This window comes from Perkinsus marinus (assembly GCF_000006405.1).
Source record: "Perkinsus marinus ATCC 50983 genomic scaffold scf_1104296931384, whole genome shotgun sequence".
Classification (NCBI taxonomy): domain Eukaryota; phylum Perkinsozoa; order Perkinsida; family Perkinsidae; genus Perkinsus; species Perkinsus marinus.
Genome location: NW_003215766.1, coordinates 165,514 through 192,350, shown reverse-complemented (window position 1 = coordinate 192,350; position 26,837 = coordinate 165,514). Strand labels below are relative to the sequence as shown.

Genomic DNA, 26,837 nt, shown 5'->3' with positions numbered 1-26,837 from the left:
TGAGGCGAACACTGCGGACTATAAGAACTACCTCGAGAGGGACCGTATGGGAGGAAATTATGTGTGGGGAAAAGGGCGATTTTTGCTTTCTAGGTGCGCTGTCGACGCAAGTGGGACAGAAGTTGCGTCAGGTTGCCCGTCTGCAGAAGGACATAGCCGATGTTCGCCAGAAAATCGATCAGGTGAATATCTACTCATAGATTCTTGTATTGAGCGTCGGTGTGTCGATGGTAGAATCGTACTGAATGGGAAGGCCGCAATACTCGTCTCCGAGAAGAGCGGGAACACGTCCGAAAGCATCTAGCTGAGCTTAAGAAGATCATGCATGCAGCGAGAGCTGAGGAGCACACTAGGTGACTATGTGAATTCTCACAAGAGAGAATTACAATGAGAGTCCCCTTCTATGATCAGGATGTTGGATTTGGTGGAGAATGCAGACGACTGTAAAAAGCAGCTAAAGAAGCAGCTTAGTTGTGAGGAAAGAATTTTAAAGTTGGCCGAGCTCTGTCGGAAATACGAGACTGAACGAGAAAAGGTTTTGCCGTTTTATTCCAATGCTGATGTCGATCTGGATGAGCTCAACTTCGAGGTGAGAGTTGGAACCTGTTTGGCGTTCGGAAGTGGATGCGGCATTCAGGATGAGGAACACCGTGAGGAGATTCGGGACGTATTAAAACAACAACAAAGTAGTTCTGCTGCTGGCTGTGACGAGAGCACCTACCTCGATACGTTCTTTAAGAAGGTGGTCATGTCATCACTGATGAGGGCAAATGTTCTTTTTCAATTGACAGTATAATAAGATTCGCCTGGATACCCTTGCTATAGAGCGCGAACAGAAACGTCTGGAAATGGAGAACAGACAGCTGCGGGATGTACTCGACCAGTTCGTTGATGGTAGTACTACTTGGGAGGTCTCGAGTCATGTTGAGAGATAGTTCACCTCGTTATCTTCTACAACCAGCACAATATCTTTTCTACTCGCGAGAGTTCAATGTCACACCTCTCAAGACCAGTCAGTTGAATGACAAAACTTTATCTCGTGAATGGCGTCTCAAAAGGGGGCGCTTCTTGACCGCTAGAAAGTCCGCTACCTCAGCTCTTGCTGCGCATGCCTAAGACATGTGTCTGCTCATCAGGAGTTAGTTTGAACTCCGACACCCTCACCAAGCCAAACTCGTTGCTTATTGTGAACGGCCGCATCAACCTCAACCATATCGGGGCTCGACGGGCAGCAGGTGAGCTGCACTTACGTCGTTGGCGTATGGCGATACTGCGTTTAGGCACGGAGATGCTTGGGAAGCCTTTAGTGCAAGAGGCCCATGTGAAATTCAAATCATGAAGTTGTTGAGTAACCGTTAACGCCGTGTTGAGTTGAGTTAACACTGTGATAGGAATATAGTAGGTGACGATTGTAGGCTTTCACGGAGGCACTTGCACAGAATCATTGTCGCTGAGCTCGAGGTTTAACTAGCTACTGAGCCTTGCTATGTTTTGCTGTTTTTACCTATTGAGAAAAGCTCTACTGTTGTGTTATTATGGCTCCTAAGACCAAGGCCAATCACGATGACCTGAATACAGCCACTGGGATAATGGTGATTTTTTCCCATCATCTGAGGAGAGGCTGATTTCTGTGATGGTGGCCATTTTACCTAACGAAATCGACACGTGGCAAATGCTTGTATCAACGAGAAACGACTCACTCTCTATGCTAGAGTCTCTAGCCTAGAGGAGAAGTTCCGAATGATGATGTTCATAAGTGCTGCTGAGTGCATTTGATAATGAAATTACTAGAGGAAAATCGAACATACAAGTCAGTTCGCAGATTCGATGAGATGAAAGAGAATTCTGGGGATTCATAAACTGTCAATTCTGGCTGGAGGTGGCGGCTCGTCATGTGTATGCGTGCAAAATCGTATCATGCGCTTCGACACAAGGAATTCCAAACATGGGACATGAAATTCGTATGAATCTATAAACGACTCCTTTACTCGGTCATTGTCGATAGTTTCTGGTCTTACATATCCTCCATGTTGCCTCGTGTCGTCCTCTCATCTCGACCACTAGTCTCAGCGGCAACCGTATGCCGACCCTTGTGGGCTCGGGCGTTCTCGTCTATGCCGGCTGCATGCCCTGGCCCTATCAATGGCCCTGTCTGTTTCGAGGATGACATTGCACATGTTCAGGTAGAGGCTTGTCTGAATGTGGCCGATCGGATGCGTTTTTCAGGTGAATAACGGTTATAGTAAAAAGTACGCCGATGGATGGGAACGAATCTTTGGGAACGGCAAGGGTAAAGGTGGCAAACAGGCTACCAAAAAATAGAGCGAGATTGAAAACACCCCCTCATCGTTACATTGCATCTGGTGTACTCATTTTGTTCCTCAACTTTCACATTCCTGCGGTGTTGTATTACATGATACGACTCACGGGTTGCCTTCACCCAGTCTGTTTTCTCTCGATGTCTGGCACGCCGGCAGCGGAAGTGCCCCTATCTCCTCCCAATGTGGTTACAGCGCTGAATGCATCTGTGTCGAGTGATGCTGTTATGAGAGGTATGGCTATTCAGCAGCTACAACGATGGGAGACGGCACCGGGGTAGTAGCAGGCTTGGAGGTTGGGGTCGATCAGTGTTGTAATATATGATCGCTTTCCTCAGTTGACCCTAGGAGTTTTTTCACTAACTATAGGAGTTCATATGCGAACTAGGGTAGAAATGCACAGGAACCCGCAAGAATTTCGGAAAATTTCCTCAGAATTTCCATATTGTCACCAACATATGTGGTCGACCATGAGCATATTTTCCCACACTGGGGTCGATTCTTGTTTAAAGATACGCTCTCATGCTCCTCGGTGTGTACCTCGACGCGAGCACTGACACACATTCCAAGTTCCTTGCTATCACCATGTGCAAAAACACAGTAATAAGAGATCGAATTTTAGCGAGTAATTTTTCCGTCCCAGATTGGACGAAATTGGCAACCCAGATCCTCACAGTGTATTAGCCAAGAGGAACGGAATCAGTTAAAGCAGAAGGTAATTCTTTCTTCTAAGAAACCTTATGGACCACAATGTTCAGCTCGTCGGGATTCTCTACAACACGGATATCGCGAAGCTCGAGCAATTGGATCAGTTCATTCTGCTACTACGCCGGGTTTGCCGCGCCGAATTCCCTGCGAAGTGGCCTGATATGGTCAACTGGATGGCGAGTAACTTTGAAGTGACGGCTAGATGCATAGCCCATCGTCACTGTTAAGGTTCTATGAAAACTCTAGCCACCAACCTGAGCTCAGTCACGAGAGAACAGGTGTTAGCACTGCTCAAGGTCGTTCATGGCGTTGTGAAAGAACAGCAGACGAAAAAATTACTAAGTGCTAGGAAGCAGACATTTGAGGTCGCCCCTCTGATACTAGAGGGCCTTTTGCCGGTATGGCAACACTTTGCTGGTACGACAGATTTCTGTGTGAGAATCTACAGTGGCTATGTTGTGATAGGTACAACTTCGGATTGGGAACTATGTCGCATACTCGATGGAACAACTCTAATACTTCTCTGCATTGGTTTTCAAAAGCTTTATTTGGTCCCGTCTGGGCCCAGCATCGTGGCGAGCATATTCCAACGACTACACCTACTGGTAATAGAAAATTTCTGTGGAGCAAACGGGTGATCTTTGGGGTAAGGTGAGTTCATATTCGCCAGCCGACAAGGAGTTCATGGCATACCAGAAGGATCTGAAGAGCCTTCTGAAGTGGTTCGCCCAGATAGTGCACACGCACCCACTCGCCTTGGCAGAGTGTGGCGTTGACAAGATGCTCACCACGTTTCTAGGTCGGCCCGGTGGTATTAGCGGAGCGAAGCGGAATATCGTTTTTCTCAGCACCTGGCAGCGGTTGGATTCACCTTGAGTGCATGCCTGAGTTCTTCTATCAATACCTGATCAATATTATACAGTACTGTGTGAACTGCACTGCTTTCCGAAAGGGCATCAGTAACGTTACAACGAGCCAGGCTGAGGACGAACAAATGCGGCAGAAATTGGTATGTCGTAAGGGCAGTCCAGCCTAGTATATGTTCGCTTTCCTCATCAAGTGTATATACAGATTCGTGTAGGAGTTCACGGAAACCAATGAGAAATTCCTAAATTTTCCCCCCAGAATTTCCACAAATGTCGTCACCCACACATGTGGTTGACCATGTGCATATTTTTCCTCACTGGTCCAGCCCATCACCTTCCATCAGATAAGCATTCTCCATCCCCAGTTCGTCAACTTCATCACCAACTCGGGTGGCTTGGGGTCCGCTATAGTAGAGCCAGTGGTCAATGCAGGACTGTGTGTGAATCGGGATAGGCTCAATGAGTGGATCGACGAGCCGGAGCAGTACCTCACCGGTGAGCTAAGGACGTGTGAAAACGACGAAATTGCTCTGGGCTTCAGGTCCGCCTTGCGTTGCGACTGACCTCCGACTGGCGACAGAAGCCTGCTTGTTGGCTGTTCAGCAGGAGCCTTTCACACAGGCTCTTACTGAGTACGTTGCGGGAGCCGCGAATGGACTAGTGGGATGTAAGACTCGAATTGTATCTTACTTTTGATGTTCTATAAAGTTTCTGTCATTGTTGTGATCAGCTATTGGCCAACTGGCAGCCTGTTCCTCCTCGTCAGCAGCAGCTAAGGAACTGAGCAAGTGTGATGCTGTAGTATCCATGTTAAATCTGTATCATACAATTCTGCGAAAGGTCGGCGAAAACGAAACGGATCCTAATCGGAAGTAAATCAAGGGGCGATCTTCAGTGGCCATAGGTGTGCTTTTCCTTGTGATCAAATATATACTATCAGTGTTGTTGGGAAACCAATGCAGTAGCCCCTCGTGAAGCCTAGATGATAGGCCCCGACTAGTATAGGTCGTCACTTCCTGGCGTGGTAGGTATGCGGCGCTTATAGTTGACCAAGTGGCGGTACCAATACTCCAACAACAGCCTAGTGTAGCCAACGTTCATCTCAAGTACCGAGCCCTCATGGTGGGTATCTCGGCATTGCATTATTGGTCATCACCATTCACTGCTGCCTCTCCAGCTCCTCCGAACATGGGCCGGAGAGCTCGCTAGCTGCCAAAGGGTGGAGATATGCGTGCAAACTGTATGGAGGTGCCTTGAGTCTAAAAAGGAGCACCTTGGGGTAGTCTTAGGGGTTTATGGAATATCATATCGATCGCGAACGGATGAATCAGCAGATCTAGTGAAAGGACGCATTTGCGGCCATACCTATCTGTTCACGTAGTTCCCGCCTCGAGGGAATTGCTGGTGGCGTGGTATGACCCGGTGATGCCCGAGTTGACAGTCTCATAGGGAAATCTCACTGAATGGGTATATGATCGATTTACTTGGATAGGTCTCTAGTGAGCACTCCAGAACTTACCGTTAGTATGTGCGACATCCATACTTGATCAAACTTCGTGCCATAGTGCTCACTCGTCTCGAGTTGGTGCTCCTTCTCTCAGGTGAGATTCCAAGCAGTGCTCTCCCTACGATCAATATTCGACCGAGATCCGGAGCACCCAATATGGGCAACTGATGGGCTCCTGTCGAACATCATAGGTCAGGCTATGAGCATGCTAGGCAGTTCAGGGGGAGTCGATGTAGCTCTTTTTTATGATGTATTTCTACGATGGTTCATTACTTTAGGTGCCTGAGGCTGACTGGCGACTCCTGACTGCAGTCACAAGCATCGTCAATGAGAGCGAGCTGAGCGAAGCGTTGCAGATGCCACTCTTGCAGACGTTGGTAGGCCTTGGTTAACGCAGAAGTAATTCAATTGATGTCTATAAGGTGAATCTGTGGCGGAGCCCTGATACGGACGAGTTGGTCAAATTCGCCTTATTGGACTTAGTCAAAGGCCTATTGGCAAACTACTACTCTGCGTCAACGGTACGGCGGTTGGTCCCTATCGTTTGCATCAGGGTGCTCTCAGTACTCAGTGGGGAAGGAGTTGAAGACCTATCCATCACTTGTGGAGTGTAGCTTGACTATGGCGATGGATGCCTCGGGATTAGCTGGACAAGGTGAGAGCACAGTAGACGACGAACAAGCTTGTTTGCCGCGTGGATGAATCTCTTTAGCAGCACTCGAAAAGTATGCTGGTGTTCGTGGTAGTTCCATACCCTTCTTCGACTGGCTCGAGCCCCACGTGTTCGCCCTTACGAGTTGGGCGCACACCCGCCAACGCCCCTCCACCGTCACCGGCCAATCAAGGTAGGCATGGGTCACCCATATAGTGGACTGCCCTTTATTATCGTCCCACAGCTACTGTCATGGGAGCACTGTCGGCCACCCAGGGGGCGTGCTCTACCATCGGAGAGGCAGGACTGTCGCTGTTGGTCAGTGTCCTTCGGGCCGTCCGAGGCCAGGAACAGGTATAGCTGAACTGTTGTTAAGCATCTGAACATCACAGAAGTGTTTCTTAGGTTGCTCGTGTCCTACCGCTCTTCCCTCGGTGTCTGGCTAGGTTCTCAGCGCAGTCTGTGGAAAGTAAGTTCTACTAGGGCAATCTGGGGCAAGGGTCTCCTGGGCAGATTCGGAGCTGGCAGAAGTTGACATCGATATCATCACTGAATTTGTGGCGTTGCATCTGTTGCCTGAGTACAACCCGAACGCTGTGGAAGCGGTGAAGTCGAACCCCCGTGGGCAATTCTCGGCACAAGGGGCCGAGGCTCTCTCGGCTCACTTCGAGACCATAGCTAGAGGGATTAAACTGGTAGGAATTCTGGGACGCAAAATTCTTAGATGTTTTGTTTTAGCATATACAGCATCGAATCGACCTGTATTCGCAGGATCCTGAGATGAATGCCCCTAAGGCGGCTGATGATAGAGTAGCTGATAAGGTCTTCCGGTGAGATGGCGTTATGGCTGGTGATGCAGCTGGAAAGCCCGCTCAGGTTGGTACGGATACTCCTTGTGGTTGACGAGAGGCTTGTGGAGCAGATAGCCTTTCCCCTCTACCAGGTGAGTCAGCTGTAGCTACCCCTGTTGTTTATTTTCTTTTCGTTAGCATTTCCTTACCTACTTCCCTGCACCAGCAGGCCAGCCGGCGAACGGACCCAAATCGACACCACTCTACCCGTAAGAGACGGGAGTACTTTTGGTGGAGTTATTTTGGGACTATCAGTTTCCGAGAAGAACCTCTGTTGATGACATTCGCGACGGCGATCGCCCATCACCCTCAGAAGTTCCTGTCTTTGGCAGCTAGTGGCGGTCTGGAGTCGGTCGCTGTGGGAGTTCAGAAACTGATAGGATGTAGGTTGGAGCGTCGTCTCGGGGGATCGGTAATAGCATTGGTATGCTCATCATCACTCAGTGATGCCAGCTGACCACAGCAGTAAATCTCCACCGTGGAGAAGTACGGTCGATCACTGGGGCTGTCTGCGATGCTCATTTACTTCAGGCTACCTCCTTCCTTCGGTGAGTCAGCGGTGTCTAGTCCTGGCGGTCCCTATGATGTTGCTGTCTGCTGTGGCTGATGGCCGATTGGTCGGCCCGGAGGCGAAGGCCCTGTGGGTGTCTCTGTGGAATCAAGTGAGGGACTTGGCTGGGGTGTCTCCTTATGGACGCTCTTTGTGTCAGCTGGATTGCCTGGTGGACCAGGTGGAGACTGCACAGGCGAAGGCCGGTGGTCCATCGGGAGTCAGCGGTCTGCTAACTTCCACTCTGCGGGAGCTGCGTTCGAGGGTTCCCTCCCATGCCAAGACGCCGTAGGGCCCAATAGCGCTTAGAAGGCTCCTAATTGTCCATTCAGATATCCCTATCGGGTTAGCGCTTGTATGATAGCGTCTAGTCTGCCACCAGACGTAGCCTATGCTCAGGACCAGGCCATGCTGGAGTGGGTGCTCAAGGTGGCTGTCGGCACTGTAGGGGCGTGGCTGCTGTCCATGGCTCTTTACTGTCCCGCTGTAGGTCACCTCATTCGACCAGCGAGTCGGGAATGATGCTGGGCGAACCCTGCTGGGTTTCATAGAGTCCGATAGACTCACACAAGTTGTCGGACAAGTTGCTGCTGCTGCTGGTCCATCCTTCCCTCCTACTACTACGTAGTTGTCATCACTTGTGAACCTTTACGTGTTTCCACTGTCTACACGGTAGTTTGGTTGCCAACCTGGCAGGATGTAGGCAGCCCCCGGTGCCGCCGAGGGCCACTACCGATGCAATATGTAGAGGGACACCTATCTTACCAGTAGGGATCCTGGGATCTGTATTCACGCAGCTAGTGTTTGGATATGTCTGAGGTTGTTCCCAGGTAGCATTTCCCGGTGACTTTTGTTGTAGTTAGACTTGTTCTCTTTCATTCATGCAAACTTCCAGCTATGTCTATTGGGAGAAGCAGGGTGCGGATAACCTTTGTGCCGTTCACTGTGTGAATTCACTGCTCCAAGGCCCGTATTACAATGGTAGTGGTCAACAACAGTCGCTGGAAATGCTACTAATGAGCTTGCTTCCTTCTAGGAGCGGATTTGAACTCCTTTGCTCGAGAGCTCGACAGAGAGGAGGAAGCGCTCCTGGGTACCAAGATAGCCGATGGTGAAAGTCAGAACTACGATGCTTCGGGCAACTACTCTATTGGAGTTATCGAGAAGTGTTTGAAAAGATTCGGCGAGCTTAGGGTAGTGTGAAGTGGCAGGGGCCTCTGGAAGACTCCAGTTTGTCAGTGTGTGAATATCATGGGGGCGAAGACGAGGAGTGAAGTCTTCTCGGCGCCGCATTTGGAGAGTGGCTACGTGTGCAATCAGAGCAACCATTGGTTCAGCCTCAGGAGGTTATAGGGATATCACCCCTTGTAATGCGCCATACTAGTGTGTTTAGGGTCGGCTCTGGGTCTCCGGCCAGCCAGACGTGGTGGAATTTAGACTCCCTGCGCCTGCAGGCACCCGCGAAGATATCGGGCCCTCAGGAGCTCTCTTCTCTCATACAGTCAGTCGTTGGACAGGTGAGCTACCTGCTTTGGTTGACCGTTTGATCCGTCATATAGGGCTACACTGTTTTTGTTGTACGTGGCGATGCACCCTTACCACAGCCCTCGAAGACTGCGAACTCTAGTGGTAGTAGTAGTAGTAGTATCGAGGTTGGAGCATTACTTTGTTCCTAACGGCTATTCAGGTATGATGACGCTATCGTCGAACAATGGTATGAAGGGAATGTATCTCACCGAGAGGGAGGCGGCAGAGCTGGCGGCAAGGGCCAAGACTGCGGGGACCAGCATTGGTAGTATGTCGGGACGGGAGGTTGCCCCTCTTTGCTAGGGGCCTATGGTTTGTTACAGCACAGACTTGAGAGCTAGCTAATACTGTTGGGAGAAGCGATGTTTTCGCTGAGCGAAATTTGCTCGGTCTGCTGCAGGACAGAAGCCATCCGAGTTGGGGATTTCACATATGTCCTTTCAGGAGGGGGCAGCGGTGCGGGGGACAGTAACGGAGGACCAAACGCTTTTACTATGATAGCCCCGAGTGGCGTCCGGAACAACGAACAGCCCCAGAAGGTAGACTAATATCGGCACTCTTGGGTACATCTCTCGTCGCAGACTGACTGGAGTGCCCTTGGGTCGGGTCGGTCCCTTGGCACCTCTACGGGAAGTAGTGGACCCTCTCCCCAGCCCAAGAATGATGACCCTGAGCTGGCCGCGGCTCTTGCCGCTAGCCTTAATGACGTACTAACTCCGCATTTCTTTTTCGTGTTGGTGACTTTATTCTGAGCAGATCGCCATCCCAAACCCCGGTGACGAGCCAGCAGCAGGGCCTCGAGTAACGACAGTGCAGGTCCGGCTGCCTAACGGCAAGCGATGGACCAGACGATTCAGCTTGGACACAAATACCCTGGGGTAGTCATCTGTATAGCTACCACCTCTTTAAATGGAGCTTCCTGAACTTCATATCGAAAATTCGTTTGAAATTGAAGTTGCCCGACATGAGATTCAAATTGAAGTTCCATTATTCTAACTTGTGATGAGAAAGGTGTAGAGGACTCCTGGCGTCGTCGTTGTTGAGAGAGTCCGATTCGTAGGGACCTGTTCCTTTGGATGGAGTGGCAGTCTCTAGAGGATGGCAAGACCACTACTGCTGCTTCTGGCGGGCAGATGCCTCTCCTTACCTCGCTTGCTGGGTACGACGTCCTAAAACAAGTAAGCATTCGCTGTGTTTTTACGAGGGATTCTCTTATTGCCAGGGATTCGGCCCCTTCCGGCGTAAATTTCATCGGGTTCCGGCTACCCAGAAAGTCACTGTGAGTGGACAGGCCGCCGAAATGGAGTGCACGCAACTGGGCGACGTAGGCCGGACTAGGGTTGTTGAAGCATTTTTATAACAGCTATTCAGGCCGGTTTCGAGGCTGGGCAGGAAGCAGTCATTTTACAGTTGTGAAGATCATTGCATTATCAGTATTACAGCGTTTTGTGGAGTCTCGATGATGCTCTTCCCGCGTTGTAGTAGCGAGTTTGTGTAGGATGATGATTTTCCTGGTAGTCGATCACTTGGTTCGTTTGAATGTTCCCTGCATGTTTAAGAAGCTCTTCGGCTCGTCATCCAGCAAGAAGAAGAAGCGACAGGAAAGTTCTCCCGCCCCCGCGCCACTAACTTTGAAAAAGCCGAGATTGGCCCCCAAAACCCCTGACGGGGCGGCTCAGGGAGAGCCCTCCTCGGCATACTTGGAAAAGGTATCGCACAGTTGGCGCATATGGTATAAGTTTGACTTTGTGTTCAGAAGAAGAGCAAGCAGGCTTGTGCGACCTGTGGATCGACTGAGTTCCGAGAGTCTGCCGATTGGGGTTATCTCATATGCGCGGTTTGTGGGGAGGCCTCATCACAGCGGATAGAAGAGCAGGAGTTTGACGAGACGGAGCAGAGGGGTGTTATAAGAAGGATGAACATCAGTAGGTGCATCTGGGCGCTTGCATTGAAATAGTTTTTCAAGGTAATATGACTAAGAAGGACCCGAACGCGAAACGGCTGAAGAGGGAGCCGTCCGGTGTCGTGCGTGGGAGGACTGTGGAGCTGCGGAGCCAGGAGGAACTCGTCTATTGCTTCCAACTCTGTTTAAGACGGGTAGCCCAAGAGGTAGTATTAGGGAAGGGCAGGGTGACGCAGGACCGGACGTTTCTTTGGAAGGTTTGTGACATCATGGAGTTAGCAAAGCCAGCTCGGAAGAGAGTGATGGACAACACTAGAGATGCATGGCGGGAGTATCTGGAACTGGCGGCTACTGATCGCGTTGGGGGCGGCCCTAGAGGGGCCATCAGCAAGGTCTTCTACGACCGGCATATCAACTCGAGGGCTTACGGTAGTCGTTTCTTCGAGCCGGTCTCTACCACTGCTTCTAACAAGAGGATGGGCATGGTCGTGACGAAGTTCGAGGAGAGGAATCCTGAAGGTGTGACACGACTGGTGATGAGCGCTAATGCTCGGGGCCTCATACGGGCTTTGGAGGCGCGGAAGCTCCAGGCGCCGCCAGAGGCGATGACGACACGTAGAGGAAGGGCAGTTCAGCTGGAAGAAGGGGAGATGGCCGATTTGCTGTATGAACATGACTGGCTCGCAATGAGGTGGAAACGACCTACGGACGAGGCGCTCCCTTCGGCTCTGCTTGACAGGAGTGGTCGGTTGAAGGACACTGATTATGAAGGGCGAAGGTTCGCTGTCCATTTGAAGTTCAAAAAGGAGAGGGAGAAGGCTGAGAAGAAATGGGCCCTGGAGGAGGACCTTAAGCTGGCCATCGAGGCGGATCTTGGACACTCTATTGAGTCCTCTTCTACTGGTGCTGAGGCTACACCGTCTCCTGAGGTCGACACTGCGGCTTCCTTGACGAGTGAGGAAAGTTCAGAGGAGGACATGCCTCTTGCTGTTTTTCAAACGCTCTCTGTGGGGGACCACAGCTCGGAAGAAGGCAGTGCTACGACGGAGGAAGACGTAGCACAAGTGGCGGTCACGGCGCCTGATAGTACCCCGGAAATGGTATCGACTGGTATGACCCCTTCTACTCCTGAGATTGACTTTGATGACCCTGCGGGTTTAAACGAGTCTGCGGCAGGGCTCATTCTACCCGCTATGGACTTCGCCCTCTTGCTTTCTCTGGTCCTGCTCGCTCTCCGTCGAGCACATGTCGGTGTAGTGAGTGGGAAGATGATTGAGTGGATACTCACTGGTGCTGTAGACTACAACCGTCTGCACGTACTCCTTCCTCCTGAATTGAACCCGATGAACTTCCACCCAGAAATTGAAGGCAGCTCATCCGTTCTGCGGCCTCGTTACTTACCCTGTAGCTATCAGCTGGATATGATACTCTTGAGCCTTCGTGACCGATTCAACATGGCGGTGAGTAGCCGGTGATGGTCATTGTGGTTTCTCGACAGGTTTTTTCTCAGGTCCCGCCCCTTCCTCTCGACCGTCTTATCATAAACACACTCGAAGCAATAGGCTTTTCAGAGTGTATCGAGCTCGCCCTCAAGCTTCTGGACTGGCTGGTTGATCCTGCGTGCCCTCTACACGAAGTGGAGTACTTCCCCAGCTACCCTTTCGGCTACCTTTACAGTATGTCCAACAAGGCTGAGGACGTCTTGCGGCCGGAGGAGACGGAGCCTCTGGATCCTCCCATACATGGTGTCTGCTCTCCAACCCTCACTTGCGCGGCGCTCGTTGTCATCGCGGTGAAATTGTCAGTACCAGGGCTCTATGATGACGGTCCTGATGTACTCCCGAAGACGTACCAACTGAGTCTGAATTGCGTTCGGTGGTGGAACAACTTCACCTCCGAGGAGCGTATGGACTTCCTAGCATACTGCCAGGAGGAGCTCTTTAGTGACTATAGGCCGTGCCTTGCCCCCGAGCTGCAGGAACGCCTCAGGCCGCAGTGGCCATACCATCCATTGAAGTGCCAACGAGGGACACGACCCGCTTTGCAAGTCTCGGAGTCTCCTCCCTCCCAGTATCGAACATTCTACCGCTCGCGGGGGGCCTGTCGTATAGATTTCGATAATGGGCAAATGCCGCCAGTGTATGCCTGGCTTCTTGACTCAGTGTGTTCTGTACTTCATACTGATAGTGATGATTTGGATCGAGAAATATCAAGTCTTGAAGACTGGCTCTTCAAGCGGGAGGCCCCTGCACGGCAAAAGGGTGATGGCTGACCTAAGTGCTTGTCTGCTCTGTAGCACTTCTACATTCTTCTACAACGTCAATTCTACGTACATAACTATAAGTGTGTATTATTGTGTCATCCTTACGCTACAAATTCATATGTTTGCGTTCGAGTAGTCACGAGCACAGCAAAACAGCGAGAGACCCCGTGCGGTTCATTACCACGAGTATCGACATAACTTACTTCGTACCTACAGGGAGCTCCGAATAAAATGTACTATTGCCTGTCACTTGCAGAATTCAACGAATTTGCTAGTGAGAGATAGCCCATTGGAAAGATCGTGGGTAGCGTTTTTTTGCACGGAATTCGAGCAATTTTGCGTAACTTGATTGTACGTAGCTCAGCCAAGTCATATTAGGAATTCAAAGATACCATTGAAGATCTTTCTAATGAGCTATCTCTCACTGGGAAAGTCTTTGAGTTCTGCAAGTTATAGACAATAGCACATTATATTTAGAGCACCCTGTAGAGGCTGAGGGTGTTGCACTTTCCTTGTTTATAAACCCGAAGAGGGAAATTTTGGCCAAAGGGTGAGGAATGAGCTCATCTCCAGTATTCTGCAAACCCAACCTTGTACAGCCCATGAATGCTGCTACATATGGGGTTCATTGCTCGTCACGACAGCTGGAGGACTGTGTGCACTATACGACAGTATGTGTGACTGTTACCTCAATGCGATGCTGGGTATTATCAGCATGAGGAACCCGCAGCCACAGGGCATATTACTCGACTTGTTGCAACACAGAACACAGGGAAACACATGAAACTGGTATCTTCAGGAATCAACTTGCACAGCTCTTTAACAATTTTTCTCGTCGATCGACGATCTTCAGCCTTTTCTCGTCGCAGTTCCCTCTGAAGTCGTTGTACCTCCACCGAAGGGTTTTCCATGTTATCTAGGTCGTGATGGGCCGCGGCATACTAACGGGAATACCCCATCGGGAAACTTGACATTTTCATATGAGCCTACCTTAGATCGCCGTGCTTGAGCCTTTGCCCTCCAGAAGAGTGCTTTGTCCCGCATGCCCGTGGCTAGCTCGCTGGCACCACTCTGAAGTACAGCCCAAGCAGTGGCAATGTAGATGCATCTCGTTAAAAGGGCTATAGCTCCCTAATGAGAATACTGCGAGACCAGCGTAGGAGTATTTACATTACTGAGACTTCAGTGGGGCTAAGCCGCCTCCGACCAAGACAGGCCCGTGCCGCGTTGAGCATCATCGCGCACTGGGCTTGCGTAAGAGCCTCATTCTCAGGCGAGAACATCAACAATTTGCTCGAGTCCTCAACGGTGACTATGGCGCCTCCTCCTAATTCCGTTGCCGAACAGGTCTTCTCGTCTATACGAAGCTTTTCTTCCAGTAGTGGACTGGCGTGCTCCCGTTGAGATACTCGGGCTACTCTAACTTCTCCTTTTGAGGCGTATACGCAATAGCGATCCTCTCTAGCGATACCGAGTCGCCTGATATAAGAGATCCTTTCGGTCACATACCACCCATCCATTACTTTTGTATCTCTTCCAGCCCCCGCTTATACCATTCTGCCGCCGCTTTGAAGTCCTTTAATTTAAACAGGCGGTTGGCCCAGCCTTTAACCGTCTCAGCCATGGTGGCGATATCGCAGTTGTCCAGATCATCAAAAGCCGCAGTGTTTTCTTCGAAGTCTTCAAGAGGCCGCACCGAACTCAACGGAATGTTGTTAACTTCAGTATCATCATCAAGTATGATATCGCAATCTCCATCGTCAACCCACGCTACTATTCCGCGGCGTTGTTCACCAGAATCGAGATCGACCACACACCGAACGTGGGCTCCTACTTCGAGGAACTCAGCCATTAATGTAGCAAGTCAAACTGAAATTCCATAAATTGCCCGTTACGACTCGACAGTGGAGGTTGAAACCGAGACACGAAGTATTTCAAGGATCGTCATAAATCCTTATTCATTCAAGCTTGTACCTGCCCACAGCTCTGGAGGTCACCGATGGGCTGTTGATACTACTACCATCTCCTGGTCTTCACCAGCATCAATCGGTACGAAATCACCGTCCTTCAGAACAGACTTAGTCACGCTAGTCACTACCGGGGTCGTTCCAATGGGGAACTTATAGCCGGCAGGATTACGGAACGTCCTGGAGAAGCAAAGCATTCATAAGGCCCAACCGTGAGCCCTGGTGTGACCTTGGGGTCGGCCGAGCTGCCGGTCTGATGTGCTTCGGGCTGTTATCCTTGGTGATGATGACACAATCGACGTTACCACCAGAGCCAAGATCATTCATGACTCCGGCCGTGATCGCCTTCTTCACGAGTTCAACACCCTCCTCGACCGTCATATTGTCCTTGTATCTGCATAAGACCACGCGTAAGTAGCGCCCAGAGTGAACCCTTAATACCCCGTCTCGAGAACAGACATAGCCGCCAAGCTACCACTGCCCATGGCAGCGAAGGGAAGGGAGTCTGTGGACCTGATGAACCAAATGGTATTATAAAACATGCGACAACAGTAGTATCACCCATGAGGATAAATCTGGTAGAGTTGAGGACCCTTCACATCAACACCGCCGAGAACCTGCATGAAAGCATGCCGACCGGTCCGGGAGAGACGAGATAGCCCACCAATGCACAGCCGACATACCCTTGGTATTGGAAGAGGTAGTCAGACAACCGCTTCACACAAGTCCCAACTCGAGGCTAACAACGGAGGGGTAGTACTCAGTGAGGGAAGGCAACAAGACTACCTGGGCCTCAGTGGCCAGCCTATGGAGCTCCATCTGACTTCTGATTTTCTTCGTAGTATGTTCCAGGTCAGCAGCAGTACCAGCACCAGCTGGAAGAGGACCACCACGTTTGATCGAATTAGTGGAACAGATTATTACCGCAGTAGATGTTCTCGGCCATGTAATGCAGCTTGTTGCAGTTCTTATCGGCCACGATAGGGCCAGTGGTGGCTCTGGTATCAGCCCCGAGGACGACACAAGAGGCACATACAACTCCACAGATAGTGGTACCTGCCATACTGGCACTACCGCCAAGCCAAATCGGGGCTCGGCCTACCGGTCTTCATAGTGGTAAAGGGACGCACCACACCGTTTGCGACCATTTGCTTGTTGCGCTTTACCTGAGGGGATTTGAGTGGCACCAGTGAGACTACGCAACGTCTACGTTGTCGAAGCTGAAGCCTCCGCGGTTTTCAGAGAGAGCGGAGACATACTGCGAAGAAGCCGAGTCCATTGCCTGTTGAAATGTGACACAAAAAACCCTAGGAAGTGGGCCACAGCGATAGAGCTGATGAAGACACTGAACTCAATAGGGTGTCCGAAGAAACAGCTATTCTCGGGGATCGTCCTTAATGCAGTGAAAGACATGGCAAACTTCATCCGAGTGATCTTGCATTGCCATCTGCAGTCCACAGTTACTGCAATAGACCTGCTATGCACGATGCAAAGGGTTGTTGGTATGTAGTTGTCCTTATACGACCTGACCTTGCCCTGACCCACTCGACAGTTCCGACTCTCCACGGCTCGGTGACAAATAGAGGTATTGGGATTGCATACTACCGAGTATGTTCCTGGCAGACATACCATAACTGTGTGAAGCACCGATGACAGGAAAAACGGCATCTGAGTGCGTCACTCTCCATCGTCTAGGATTGCCCTGCTGTTGGTAGTCGTGAATTCACCGATATAGGACTGTGAAGAAGTTTAGGCAGTTGAAAAAGGCCGACCGTAACACTCTTCATCCTGGTCGTCCATATAAGGATCGTATAGGTCGTGTTTCAGAGGATTCTCTGCGAACTTATTTTCCTGTTTTTCTATCAGATTGCTCGCTCGCTTCCTCGTGGGGCTCATCCTGCTACGTTAAGTTATGTGCATCCTGATTGGCTGCCTCCCGTATCCGAGAAAGCCCACGAATAATGCATGGTTTTCATTCTGGTCCCCTTTCGTTCAAGCCCACAAAGTCCTTATGTATGCCATTCAACGAGCCGCCCTGGGCTCGACACACTATCTATCTACCATAACCATTACTCAGTCGCGCTTTCTCCTCACCTACGATTCTTTCCCCTTCAGTGACCAAGAAGTCCGAGCCTCGGACTCCGAGGTCGAACAAAAAAAGCTTGCGGGCTCCCAATCACTGGAATCCCCCATTAACCGCGCTCGAAGGGATCTGAGCCGTCAACTCAATCGATTATGGTGGCGCGCGCTGGAAAAATCTAAAGCTCACAGGAAGGAAGCCCCTCTTCTATCTATTTACTGGGGAATGCTGTTAAATAGGGTCGGCATTCGGGTCGATAAGAATACAATATAAGTACACGATGAAGGGAGAGGTGAGCACTCTGATGAGGTCGTCATTGCAAGGAAGGATTAGGGGTTACAGACGGTGTTGATTGTAGCAGTAGTTGCCAGTCCGTAGTAACATGTCCCGTGTTGAGGAGATCCCCGCTAAAGAGGTCGAGGAGGGTGTCGTCGAATCCGACACTGATACCGACGATGAGATGCCCACCTTGGAGGCCACCAACGGTGAGGTCCCTGAGGGTGGTGCCATGCCCGAGATGCATGCCAAGCTCAACCGTGCCGAGAAGAAGGCGCGCAGGGCCATGCAGAAGCTGGGCATGAAGGCTGTCCCCGATGTCGTCAGGGTTACCTGCAGGAAGGGCAAGAACGTAAGCCTGTTGCTGTCAACCTTGTTGGCATACTTTGTATCTTTTCAGATGCTCTTCGTCATCTCCGAGCCTGATGTCATGAAGGCCCCTCATGCCGACACTTACGTTGTGTTCGGCGAGGCCCGAATTGAGGACATGTCCGCCGCCTCTCAGGCCGCTGCCGCTTCCCAGTTCACCTCTACTCCTGAGGTCTCTAAGGTCGAGTCCACTGAGGCCACTGAGACTACTGCTGCCGCCGAGCCCGAGGAGGACGAGGGTGAGGTCGATGAGACCGGTGTTGAGGCCAAGGACATTGAGCTTGTCATGAGCCAAGTGAACTGCTCAAGGGGCAAGGCTGTGAAGGCACTCAAGGCCGCCAACAATGATATCGTCGAGGCCATCATGCAGCTCTCGCCTTAGACGGAGTGCTTAGCTTTACTCCATTGGCAACAGCAGCAGTTATACAGTTTCTACCGCAGCCAAGATGGTTTAGATGCTTTTGAGTTGTTGAGTAACGTCAACTTGTCATATTGTTCGTGGTTGTTGGCCTTGTCGGTGGAGGGTTGATGAACCTACTGGGTAATTATTCTACAATATCAGAACTCGATTGCAAAGGAAAGTTATGATCCTCGAGCTAGATAGTAGGGTTATTTTCTCGACCCAGGGAGAAGTCACAACGCGACTTTTCTCCCGAGGCTCGTCGAAAGGTCACCGAGTGTTTTAAGATGCCTTCTTACTCACCACAGGTCTTGGCTGCTGTCACTCGTAGGTGTCTTTATCATCCGTGTCCGGTCTCTCGCCTTGTATGGAAAAAGAGACCTATGAGGCTGGAGTACCGAGAGGCTGTTCGAATGCCTTATACGGGAGATGGAGTCGCCCTTCGTCCTCAGTGATGAGCGAGTACACTTTCGGACTATCACATCGAAGACCTTCACCATCGCCAAGAGATGCTTCGTATTCACTTTCTCGTCGAGAGGCTGAAGGCTGTTCACGGCAGCGTTGGTGCCTAGGGAACCGGTTCTAGTTCCTTGGCTTTTAGACTGCTGTACTCATCAGACTTGATAGAGCTTCCTTGGGTAATAAAACTTCACTGCGCCCAGGTTTTTCTTGGAGCTCACAGCGAATGTGGTTCTGCTGATTTTGGGTGAGGGCTGCGTATCAGGAAGCCGACGCTAGGATATCATGGATAGGAATGATGAGTGAGTATCCCAGCATGGCAGGGAAGCTGTGCTGGCATGAATAGTCCATGACAATCCCATAGTTCTTGTGGTCGTGGGGATTGGATAACCAGTATGTGCTTTGGCCCTCCTTGCCGATGAACTCTTCATTTTGTGTCTGATACGGCATTTTGAGGAACACCATCACGTTGATGGCATCAACGAACGAGGGGTCGAATATTTCGCTTCCATTGGAGTCTTCCTCGACATTGTATTATCTGTCATCTCAGTGAACTGTGGGCTCTTGGTTGAAGCCTCTTCTTCCGAGGCTGATGAGGATCGCGATCCCGCTCTCATTCAACCCGTGTTCAAGCTTACCCGCATGGCTGTCCAGAGGCTGTTATGAGAATCCTCATCACAAAACCTGGCAGCATGCTCGCGGGTCCGCATTCCTCGTGTGTTATCACCGCCGGGAAAGAAGACGACTGGCGGACGAAGACGATCCACCTTGGTCTCGAAGTATTATAGCATTCGATGCTTGAGATTGTGGACTGTACACCGGTTATCAGATTCGTATGGTAGATAGGCGAAAGCCCAAAGGGTGTTGAAAATGGCCTGTTCCAGAGCCTTCACTCGGCTTTTGGTTCGAGAAGATGTTCGCCGTATTTTGCGGCTGGTCCGGGCTACGGGGTAAGGGAGGCGGGTATGCTTGGGATCGAAATGAACTGAGGTGAGTCGGAACGCGACTTTAATCTGTTTTGTGTAAGCGAATTGCCCAGAAGTTGAGACTCATTCGTCCCGAGAAGGTGTTACGGCTAAGGGAATATGAGCAAATCCGACTACTATCATACTAAAATATCAGCACAATGTGCTGCAGAAAGGGATGAGCTATCCATTCCTCATCAAAATTAGAGATGATTTGCCATCAACGCTACACCGTAAGCACTGTCTGTATAACTGGTAGAAAATTTGAGCCAGAGATGTCCGGAAAAAGTCGGAGATGTCTGAGACTCGAGTGTGCATGAGAAAATCACAGAGACACTCTCGAGAAAGATTGAAGTTGACCTACTGAGGAAAATAAAAGGTGATAAATGTATAGTATACATCGATCAAATTGCCGATCTGGATTTTTCCGGGATTTCCGGATCTATGACATATACTTTCTGCTCGAGACCGGTTTTCTTCACTGCCATCTTGATCAATCCGTGATCACCCCATTCCTCATTCCACGAATTCATTGCCAACCAATATTCTTGCCCGGACTCTACTCCCCAGCCAATAATCTTGAGAGTATGAGAGCCAACAAGATCGCCGGTCGTGTGTACGTAGACACCGGATTTGTAAAGTCCGAAATCCTTGTACATGTCGAAAGCGCAAAAGACCTGAGATAAGGAGGTAATCTGGGATTCCATGAGCCCACAGGCGCGCCATGATAACGCTTTAACCGTAATAGCTTGCTATGCTAAAACTTTGATGTGACAATCCAGAGAAACTCCCGCCTCCAATAGTCTCACCACCACCGAGACTTGGTGACCAAGTCAATTCAGGCTAACATTTGTGAGTCATGCCAATAAGAGGAACTTATGCAGAGCTTGCAATGCAAGCTGGAGAGGCCTCATTCAGGATCACATGGTCCAAGAAGCTTACCGGCCCGTGTTCGAATATCTCTTGCTTGATCTGCTGGACAGCGGGGTCTAGGCGCTCCCATCTCCTAGCAGTGTGAATATCCCTGACACCAATCACATTTGGAAACCCCGCCTGATCTTCCCCCACTCTTTCAGGCTGTTCTTTTTGTATTTTCCATTGGTGCAGACTGATTGACATGGAGGGGTGGGTGGAATATCCTATGGCCGAGGGGTCCACTGTACGAGATGCTGTGGCAGGCTCACATCTGGGCATTCCGGATATTTGCTTGCTTGTGACGGTGAATGGTTGCACATCTCGAACGAATACGGCCAGCAGCCATCAGCCTCGGTCAGATCCTTCGACGGCTTATAATCACTACCTGGGGAAATACGAGTGCTGCCTCATCTGAATAGGCTATTCAGGATGAAGTTGGTAATCCTCAACTTGTAAGCTGAGGGGTCTCACCCGTCACGGTGCCATAATCCAACAGAAAAATCATTGCTTCATCCAAGCTACCCTTCGTGCAGCCGGCCGAGCTGAATACGAAACACACCTTGACTTTTATCCACCATGGGAAATCCACCATCATGGCCGCATGGTTGCTACCTTGCACACCTATGTTCCGTATTGCAGCATGAAGTGACATAACCAATGGATAAGCTCTCTTTGGATTTGCCATTGGACTCGATGCACAGACGATCATTTAATACTTCGACGGGAGCAGCTGCCCAGCAATTGCCACAGTAACTCTGATCTCTGAGCAATACATCTCGATTGCAGAGTAACGATAACAGCAACTATGATGACTACCTCACGTGGCCAATGACACTGGTACAACTTCGGAACTTAACCCGAGCGTCGAAGTCTGGTGGCAAATTCGTTAACAATGGACTGCTGCGTCTGGGAGGGCCAACGTCGCCGTCAGGGCTGTCAGGGGCTGACCAACTCCGGAGATCTCCGACCGTCACACCTGTCGAGAGGTAGCGCTTGAGAACTAGACAAAGATTGTTGAGCTAACGTTGCGGGTGCCCGAAATATTAGATTTGCAACGGGCGGCTTTCTCAAGTACGCGGAACCAAGTTTCGAACTCGCCACTCAAAGAGAGTTGACTGGGAGCTCAAGTCTATGACTTACCTCTAATACGTGGCTGGTCTGTGGAGGCGATCCACGAGTTCTGCATTGAGTTGATAGCATCGACCATGGATTGCAATAACGTGGGCTTGGTACTGTTTGCGAGTTTGGTCGAGTGCTCAAATGACGCGCCTTTCTCTGGTAGCTCCACCTCAATCTGATCTTCAGGACGGTAGGAATGTTCTGAGTCTTCATCTGAAGCATAGACGGATCCTAAAGTTAGGGAAGCAGCTTTGAAACGAGAAGACGTGGGACGTGCTCACCACTGTGTTTCGAGATTTCATCAGAGATGCCTTGGCGGTTCGAGTAGTCACCTCGAATTTCGGAGACTGATGAGCACAGCGAGATGAGTAAGATGAGTCCACTCATATTGTAAGGAGTGTGAAACCGAAACTGAAGGCAAGGAGCGATAAAAACTGGCGATGTCATCACCTGCCGTCGATAACATAGATTTTCTAGTCAAATCATTTGTCCTCCTGCGTCTCTGGTCTTTACCGGAGAACAAGATTATCAATGTAGCACGTAGGGTTCACGGAATACGGATTCCAATCCGCTGTACACGTGCTAGAACGTGATACACTCAACGTGTAGGACTTAGGAAGGTTCCGATGAAATCACTTCGCACTGTGAAATTCACAGAGAGTTTTTGCCAGTTACAGAAGTTGCCCTACATCTGCGCCTTTTTACTGGTAACGCGTTAAGTTTCGAGACGGAGACCATACATGCCTTCTACGTAGCCTCATGCAGACTCGTAGTGACTCATGACGGACACGTGAGGTTCACCGTGGACCGTTGACCGTCCACGGCGTGAACCTCAACGCTAACGGAGTTCACGCGTCCTGGTTTGAAACGAGGACGCGTGAACTTGACGCGAACGAGTCGTTTCCGTCACCCAATCAGGGGCACCACTTGGTTGGTCAAGGGCACCTGAGTGGTGGAATAGCCAGCAAAATCAATGTTAGGGTGAATCAATCTGAGATTTAATGAAATATCTGGAACTTCACAGATCCCATGAGACCGATAAAATTTTGCACTATGTTGTGATCGCATGGGATTTCACGGAGTTCGTGAAATCTAACAAATTTTCACGAAAGTTTCGTGGAAGTCGCATGAGTAGATTTGAATAAAATCTTTTCAGGAGCTAAATTCCGAGGACTTAGAGCTAAAATTGGCATGCCCAACACAGCATTCAATCACCTTGAAGAGCGCAGAAATGCGGAGCAAACTCATGACTGTCATGACATGACATAACATTGAGCCACAAAGCTTCGGAGGACAATCTCCCGAGGATTTGCTGGTTCTATAACCATGAGTTCCCAATGGCGTGTGGATCAGAATGGCCATACTTGACCAGGTAGATTAGGGTCAAACATGAGCAAGCATTGACCACGAGTCAGCGCACGATACTCATTGCAACCCTATTGCAGTCGATCCCAAAGCGCATGAATCAGAATGGTATCTTCGCCCGGGTATCACGGGATCAAGCGATCTGGTAATAGGTGGAAGCTTTTCGTGAGCAAATCCGTGGATTTGCGGGGGTATGTCCAGCAATTCCAGTGGAATTGCGGACGGAAGCTCTATCCGACCCACTTGGTCGAAGCAATCAGGGAAGCGCAAGTATCGGCTCTCGAATCACATGCGAATGGTTGTGGATGGCTTGAAGGTACTCCATTGGATGACTCATGCGAGCTACTAATGTATGTTGCTATAGAGTTTACAGAGCGCTGTCCATATCTATCTGGATTTCGATATACACGAGTGTTTCAAGGACTCATTACCTATTGACGTCTCCGAGCCAGCTGAGGCTGTAAGCTCTATCACCAGAAGTTCTGGTCCAGAACGGTTGGCGGGTTTCGAGAATTAAGCAATAGATATATCAGTTTATCCAGAACCCATATACTAGTACTTAATTCGAGGCACTTCCTTCAACTACCGCGACACCGAAATCCTTGAATGAAAAGATACTGATATAAGATTTTGGTGACCAAAACCTATTGGTACAAACCAGGGTTTTATCCAAGATCGCCGATCACAAGCACGTGCGGTAGCAATCAAAAAATGACGCGCACTCACACTGAGTATCGTCGCTTGATGGCTTCTTGACCATCCCTCGAAATCTCATGAAAATTCCCTCTCCAAAACTCCTTTTGGCAACGAGACAGTGTATCGACATGAAATTTGATAATAAGTACGGAAATTGGGACGAAGAGAGTAATGTCAGGATTATTCATACCAAATGTATAGATAGCTCACCATTGTGGTGAAAATGAGAGGACTTCTTGGACGGTGCTCGGCTTCCTTGTATATCTGGGACCGTTGACGCAGACCGTTCCTCAATTGCTTACATACAGTAATTCAATTATGATAATTAGAGTTTGTTACTACCGACTTATTTTTTGCAAGTTATTGACGGATGAATGACGTCTTGATATGAGCACATTTGTTTGTTGTTTTGGCATGTATGTTGTTGTTTAGACTTTTCTGAACGTTCCCATGTTTCAACTGTCACTCAAAGCAGCATTCTTCTGAGAGAAAGAATAACATCAAGGGCTTGATGATCCGGACATCGAGGATGTCAGCAGAGGATGTCTTCAGAGGATGACATCCACAGGGTGTCTCTGAAACTGCCCTCTCGTCGGGGGCATCATCAAGGACTGGCTCAACACCAGCACCATCATCGTGGGAGCCTGTGAGCTGATGAATCCCTGGCGAGGACGATGGAAGTCACGCGATCGGGAGAGCTCAGGGTGCGGATCCGCACTGCAGATTATCCTCGAGGATTCTGCCGATCACCGTAGAGCAGATCACTCGCCTAGACCGTCTAGGCGAGGATAGAGTGGATTCAAACGCTAACATAGCTTCAAGTCTAGGCTACACTCGAAATCATGTTGGCGCATCCTTTCTGAGGACGCAGTGAGGGAATAATCCACATTAGTGAGTCTTTGTTGTCACGCAAGCTAAAGGATACAAGTAATCCGCAACTCCATGGTACGCGGCTCATACTACGAGCAAACCTATGTATGAACGCCAAAGTCGGTACTACCGATTCAATAACATAGCCTCTATAACAGATGCCAGTGAAACGCAGTGAAAAGGGTACGGCTGGGAGGACTTCTGTGCGTAGCTGCCTCGCCCCCCTAACCAATCCTGGTCGGACGTGAGCATATTGCGAGATAAGGGATGTTTACGATCTGTAAATTACAGATCGACTAGCCTGGTGCGGAGGATAAACCCGAACCACACACATGAGCGAAGGGAACTCGACATCCCACCCAATCCCGGAAAGGAACCCAGGGAGAGAGCACGGCCAGCGCTGAGAAATTGACAGCAGACGTCTTGACGAGAGGAGAAGTTACCCAAGGGAAGAAAATGTTGACGAGCGGAAGCATATACCAGCCTCGGTAATGGAATGGTCTGATTTTCGGGCGAGCGCGAGTTTTTGTGCGCGGATCGGGAGCGCCAGGATCGCCGAAACATAAAACATTGGACGGCATGAGAAAATTGGTTCGCGCTTGTATTTTTCTCGGGAGTATTTGGGAACCGCAATTTGTCCATGGGGCACAGCCGACCCGCGGGAGGTAGGCAGTGCTTCCAGCTCGATGCCCACCGACGAAAGACGGAATCACCTGTTGGAGATGGTGGACGAAGTGAGGCGCTGGTAATAGCAGTGAACAACCGGTGGTGAGGTGCCAGGTTATAACATTGGGTATGCGGGATGCGAAGGATCTGGCGGAATCCATGTAGAATCTGAATGTAGTCCGTGAGCTTTCCTTACGACTTGCACGATCCGTGGTCAGCAGCTCTTTCCCCACCCCATTCACATGTTCTCATGCTTGGCCGCCCCCGTTAGACCTGACATGCATCGGGCACATGCTCGGGTAAGTGTTGCACTGCCATGAGCCTGCTGGCCATCTTATTACTCCTTAGTGCTCCCGATAGGGCTTCCCCAGCCGCAAAAGCATCTACTACTGCTAGTCTCGTGGCATTGGAGTTCACCAGCTACGAGGATGGCGAAAATGTTGCCGTCAAAAAGGTAGGCCTCTTTGCCTGATAGTGTTGCATCTGATTCGGTATAGTAGGCTCGAGCTTGTTGGCCTAGGTTTGAAAGTACCTAAAACATCATGGCAGATCTTCCCGAAATGAGCATGGTTGGAACATGCTCTGACACGTTACGCGTACGTACTGAGGTGAGGCCTAGACAAAAGGCCGTCATGAAAGGTAATGCACAACTTGTAGTTCGTGAAGTTGTCCCCCCTAGCATACTGGCCTCCGTCACGGCACACTCATGTTTTGTGTAAAACGTTCCGAGTTATCTCGTTAACGATCCTGTAGAGTTGGGGCCGTATGGGTGGCATGGGAGACGTATCCACAGTGTTGGTATGACATACTTCTCTAACCCGGCTGGACAGCCGCCCCCACCTCCGGACCTACCGTCGGCTCTTTCCATTGGACCAACGATTACTGTCGAGTACGGCTATCGCCGCCAACACCAGCAATGGTCTCGGGTACGGTCAGCCCCGCGTACTCTGAATGCTATTCCAATTTCAGCCGCAGCCAGCTGGGTCAATAGGCTCGACGGTTCCTCGAGCCGTGGACTCTACAGAGATGTCTCCGATCAGTGTGGCTTCGGCCCCCAGCCCCCACGATAGTGAGGGTAGTTACAGCTCCGTCACGGTCAAGTTCAGCCTCAGCCAGGTGATGTCGCATTCGGTGTGCGTGATAGCGGATCCGGTCAACACGTTCTGGGCACTCGCCGTGGCTTGCCAGCTGGGAAAACCTCAAACTCCAAGCGAGGTACGATCGTGAGCTCCAATTTCGATTATGCACTATATCTCTAGGCCGTCGTTCCTCCCCGCTTGAGACGTCCTTCAATGATGAGGAGTGGCGACGGCGCTCGTCGAGTAGCTCGAGCTCCTCTGACGTTGACGATTTGTCTCCGAGGAAAACTGGTCGCCAACGGCACCCATTCCGCGCACTGTTATCTGGGAAATGTGACTCTCGCGAGTTTGACACGAATGAACCCAGACTATTAGAAATGGATGGTCCGCTGTGGTACTGCGGCTGTGTATGTGGTTTTTGGGCATCCCTCTATCAGGGATCTCTGCGGCCGACGTATTATACCTG

At 50.3% G+C, this 26,837-nt stretch overlaps 10 protein-coding genes across 10 annotated transcripts in view; 6 read left to right on the top strand and 4 right to left on the bottom strand.

The window, feature by feature from the left end:
• The window catches only part of Pmar_PMAR005155 (conserved hypothetical protein), a gene marked incomplete at both ends in the record, with an annotated part of 1,656 nt that extends 721 nt beyond the window's left edge, over positions 1-935 (top strand). Inside the window, 6 exons of the mRNA XM_002786408.1 lie at positions 1-44; positions 94-182; positions 235-353; positions 412-589; positions 638-742; positions 792-935. The exon at positions 1-44 is cut by the window's left edge and continues 4 nt beyond it. Of these exons, the coding sequence (XP_002786454.1) occupies positions 1-44; positions 94-182; positions 235-353; positions 412-589; positions 638-742; positions 792-935 (679 nt within the window). The remainder of the gene's footprint in view (positions 45-93; positions 183-234; positions 354-411; positions 590-637; positions 743-791) is intronic.
• A 1,179-nt stretch (positions 936-2,114) lies between these two features.
• Positions 2,115-2,322, top strand: Pmar_PMAR005154 (hypothetical protein; the record flags this gene model as incomplete). The annotated part of the gene is made up of 2 exons (XM_002786407.1): positions 2,115-2,183; positions 2,227-2,322. The coding sequence occupies 2 exons, from the start codon at positions 2,115-2,117 to the stop codon at positions 2,320-2,322; spliced, it is 165 nt and encodes a 54-aa protein (XP_002786453.1).
• A 136-nt stretch (positions 2,323-2,458) lies between these two features.
• On the top strand, positions 2,459-8,080 carry Pmar_PMAR005153 (hypothetical protein; the record flags this gene model as incomplete). Its single annotated transcript, XM_002786406.1, has 27 exons — positions 2,459-2,595; positions 2,831-2,918; positions 2,962-3,033; positions 3,077-3,177; positions 3,492-3,631; positions 3,697-3,825; positions 3,875-4,035; positions 4,237-4,387; positions 4,434-4,559; positions 4,623-4,764; positions 4,921-5,014; positions 5,494-5,631; positions 5,678-5,776; positions 5,822-5,920; positions 5,964-6,054; positions 6,146-6,244; positions 6,296-6,405; positions 6,457-6,520; positions 6,565-6,746; positions 6,790-6,881; positions 6,928-6,994; positions 7,041-7,111; positions 7,158-7,285; positions 7,434-7,564; positions 7,613-7,740; positions 7,785-7,896; positions 7,943-8,080. The coding sequence occupies 27 exons, from the start codon at positions 2,459-2,461 to the stop codon at positions 8,078-8,080; spliced, it is 3,090 nt and encodes a 1,029-aa protein (XP_002786452.1).
• Positions 8,081-8,333: 253 nt separating this feature from the next.
• On the top strand, positions 8,334-10,395 carry Pmar_PMAR005152 (Ataxin-3, putative; the record flags this gene model as incomplete). Its single annotated transcript, XM_002786405.1, has 12 exons — positions 8,334-8,433; positions 8,489-8,646; positions 8,692-8,798; positions 8,846-8,969; positions 9,012-9,081; positions 9,140-9,244; positions 9,424-9,518; positions 9,561-9,686; positions 9,736-9,857; positions 10,040-10,157; positions 10,202-10,303; positions 10,351-10,395. The coding sequence occupies 12 exons, from the start codon at positions 8,334-8,336 to the stop codon at positions 10,393-10,395; spliced, it is 1,272 nt and encodes a 423-aa protein (XP_002786451.1).
• A 100-nt stretch (positions 10,396-10,495) lies between these two features.
• On the top strand, positions 10,496-13,228 carry Pmar_PMAR005151 (hypothetical protein). Its single transcript, XM_002786404.1, has 5 exons — positions 10,496-10,688; positions 10,736-10,904; positions 10,946-11,088; positions 11,140-12,342; positions 12,393-13,228. The coding sequence occupies exons 1-5, from the start codon at positions 10,530-10,532 to the stop codon at positions 13,152-13,154; spliced, it is 2,436 nt and encodes an 811-aa protein (XP_002786450.1). The 5' UTR covers positions 10,496-10,529; the 3' UTR covers positions 13,155-13,228.
• Positions 13,229-13,952: 724 nt separating this feature from the next.
• Pmar_PMAR005150 (hypothetical protein) lies at positions 13,953-14,276 on the bottom strand (the record flags this gene model as incomplete). The annotated part of the gene is made up of 2 exons (XM_002786403.1): positions 13,953-14,086; positions 14,136-14,276. Coding segments are annotated over 2 exons (275 nt in total), but the record flags the coding sequence as incomplete, so codon positions are not given.
• Positions 14,277-14,311: 35 nt separating this feature from the next.
• Pmar_PMAR005149 (hypothetical protein) lies at positions 14,312-14,997 on the bottom strand (the record flags this gene model as incomplete). Its single annotated transcript, XM_002786402.1, has 2 exons — positions 14,312-14,624; positions 14,669-14,997. 2 exons carry the CDS (start codon positions 14,995-14,997, stop codon positions 14,312-14,314), a joined length of 642 nt encoding a protein of 213 aa, XP_002786448.1.
• Positions 14,998-15,087: 90 nt separating this feature from the next.
• Pmar_PMAR005148 (proteasome subunit, beta type, 7, putative) lies at positions 15,088-16,411 on the bottom strand. The gene is made up of 10 exons (XM_002786401.1): positions 16,323-16,411; positions 16,215-16,278; positions 16,037-16,168; positions 15,899-15,987; positions 15,777-15,851; positions 15,674-15,729; positions 15,554-15,625; positions 15,342-15,506; positions 15,166-15,292; positions 15,088-15,119 (listed from the first exon to the last, which is right to left on the bottom strand). The coding sequence occupies exons 1-10, from the start codon at positions 16,389-16,391 to the stop codon at positions 15,108-15,110; spliced, it is 861 nt and encodes a 286-aa protein (XP_002786447.1). The 5' UTR covers positions 16,392-16,411; the 3' UTR covers positions 15,088-15,107.
• Positions 16,412-17,548: 1,137 nt separating this feature from the next.
• Positions 17,549-18,286, top strand: Pmar_PMAR005147 (nascent polypeptide associated complex alpha chain with an NAC domain, putative). The gene is made up of 2 exons (XM_002786400.1): positions 17,549-17,820; positions 17,869-18,286. Exons 1-2 carry the CDS (start codon positions 17,575-17,577, stop codon positions 18,217-18,219), a joined length of 597 nt encoding a protein of 198 aa, XP_002786446.1. The 5' UTR covers positions 17,549-17,574; the 3' UTR covers positions 18,220-18,286.
• A 1,779-nt stretch (positions 18,287-20,065) lies between these two features.
• Pmar_PMAR005146 (cathepsin b, putative) lies at positions 20,066-20,780 on the bottom strand (the record flags this gene model as incomplete). Its single annotated transcript, XM_002786399.1, has 2 exons — positions 20,066-20,338; positions 20,604-20,780. 2 exons carry the CDS (start codon positions 20,778-20,780, stop codon positions 20,066-20,068), a joined length of 450 nt encoding a protein of 149 aa, XP_002786445.1.
• Positions 20,781-26,837: the final 6,057 nt, after the last annotated feature.

Excerpts from the sequence above, each read along its gene's own strand:
- Pmar_PMAR005151 (XM_002786404.1), top strand. The coding sequence starts at position 10,530 with ATGTTTAAGAAGCTCTTCGGCTCGTCATCCAGCAAGAAGAAGAAGCGA. Across the intron at positions 10,905-10,945 it reads TATAAGAAGGATGAACATCA|GTAATATGACTAAGAAGGAC; the intron begins GTAGGTGCATCT and ends TAGTTTTTCAAG. Across the intron at positions 12,343-12,392 it reads GTGACCGATTCAACATGGCG|GTCCCGCCCCTTCCTCTCGA; the intron begins GTGAGTAGCCGG and ends GTTTTTTCTCAG.
- Pmar_PMAR005148 (XM_002786401.1), bottom strand. The coding sequence starts at position 16,391 with ATGGACTCGGCTTCTTCGCAGTATGTCTCCGCTCTCTCTGAAAACCGC. Across the intron at positions 15,507-15,553 it reads ATGTCTGTTCTCGAGACGGG|ATACAAGGACAATATGACGG; the intron begins GTATTAAGGGTT and ends GGTCTTATGCAG. Across the intron at positions 15,293-15,341 it reads GCAGCTCGGCCGACCCCAAG|GACGTTCCGTAATCCTGCCG; the intron begins GTCACACCAGGG and ends TTGCTTCTCCAG.
- Pmar_PMAR005147 (XM_002786400.1), top strand. The coding sequence starts at position 17,575 with ATGTCCCGTGTTGAGGAGATCCCCGCTAAAGAGGTCGAGGAGGGTGTC. Across the intron at positions 17,821-17,868 it reads CCTGCAGGAAGGGCAAGAAC|ATGCTCTTCGTCATCTCCGA; the intron begins GTAAGCCTGTTG and ends GTATCTTTTCAG.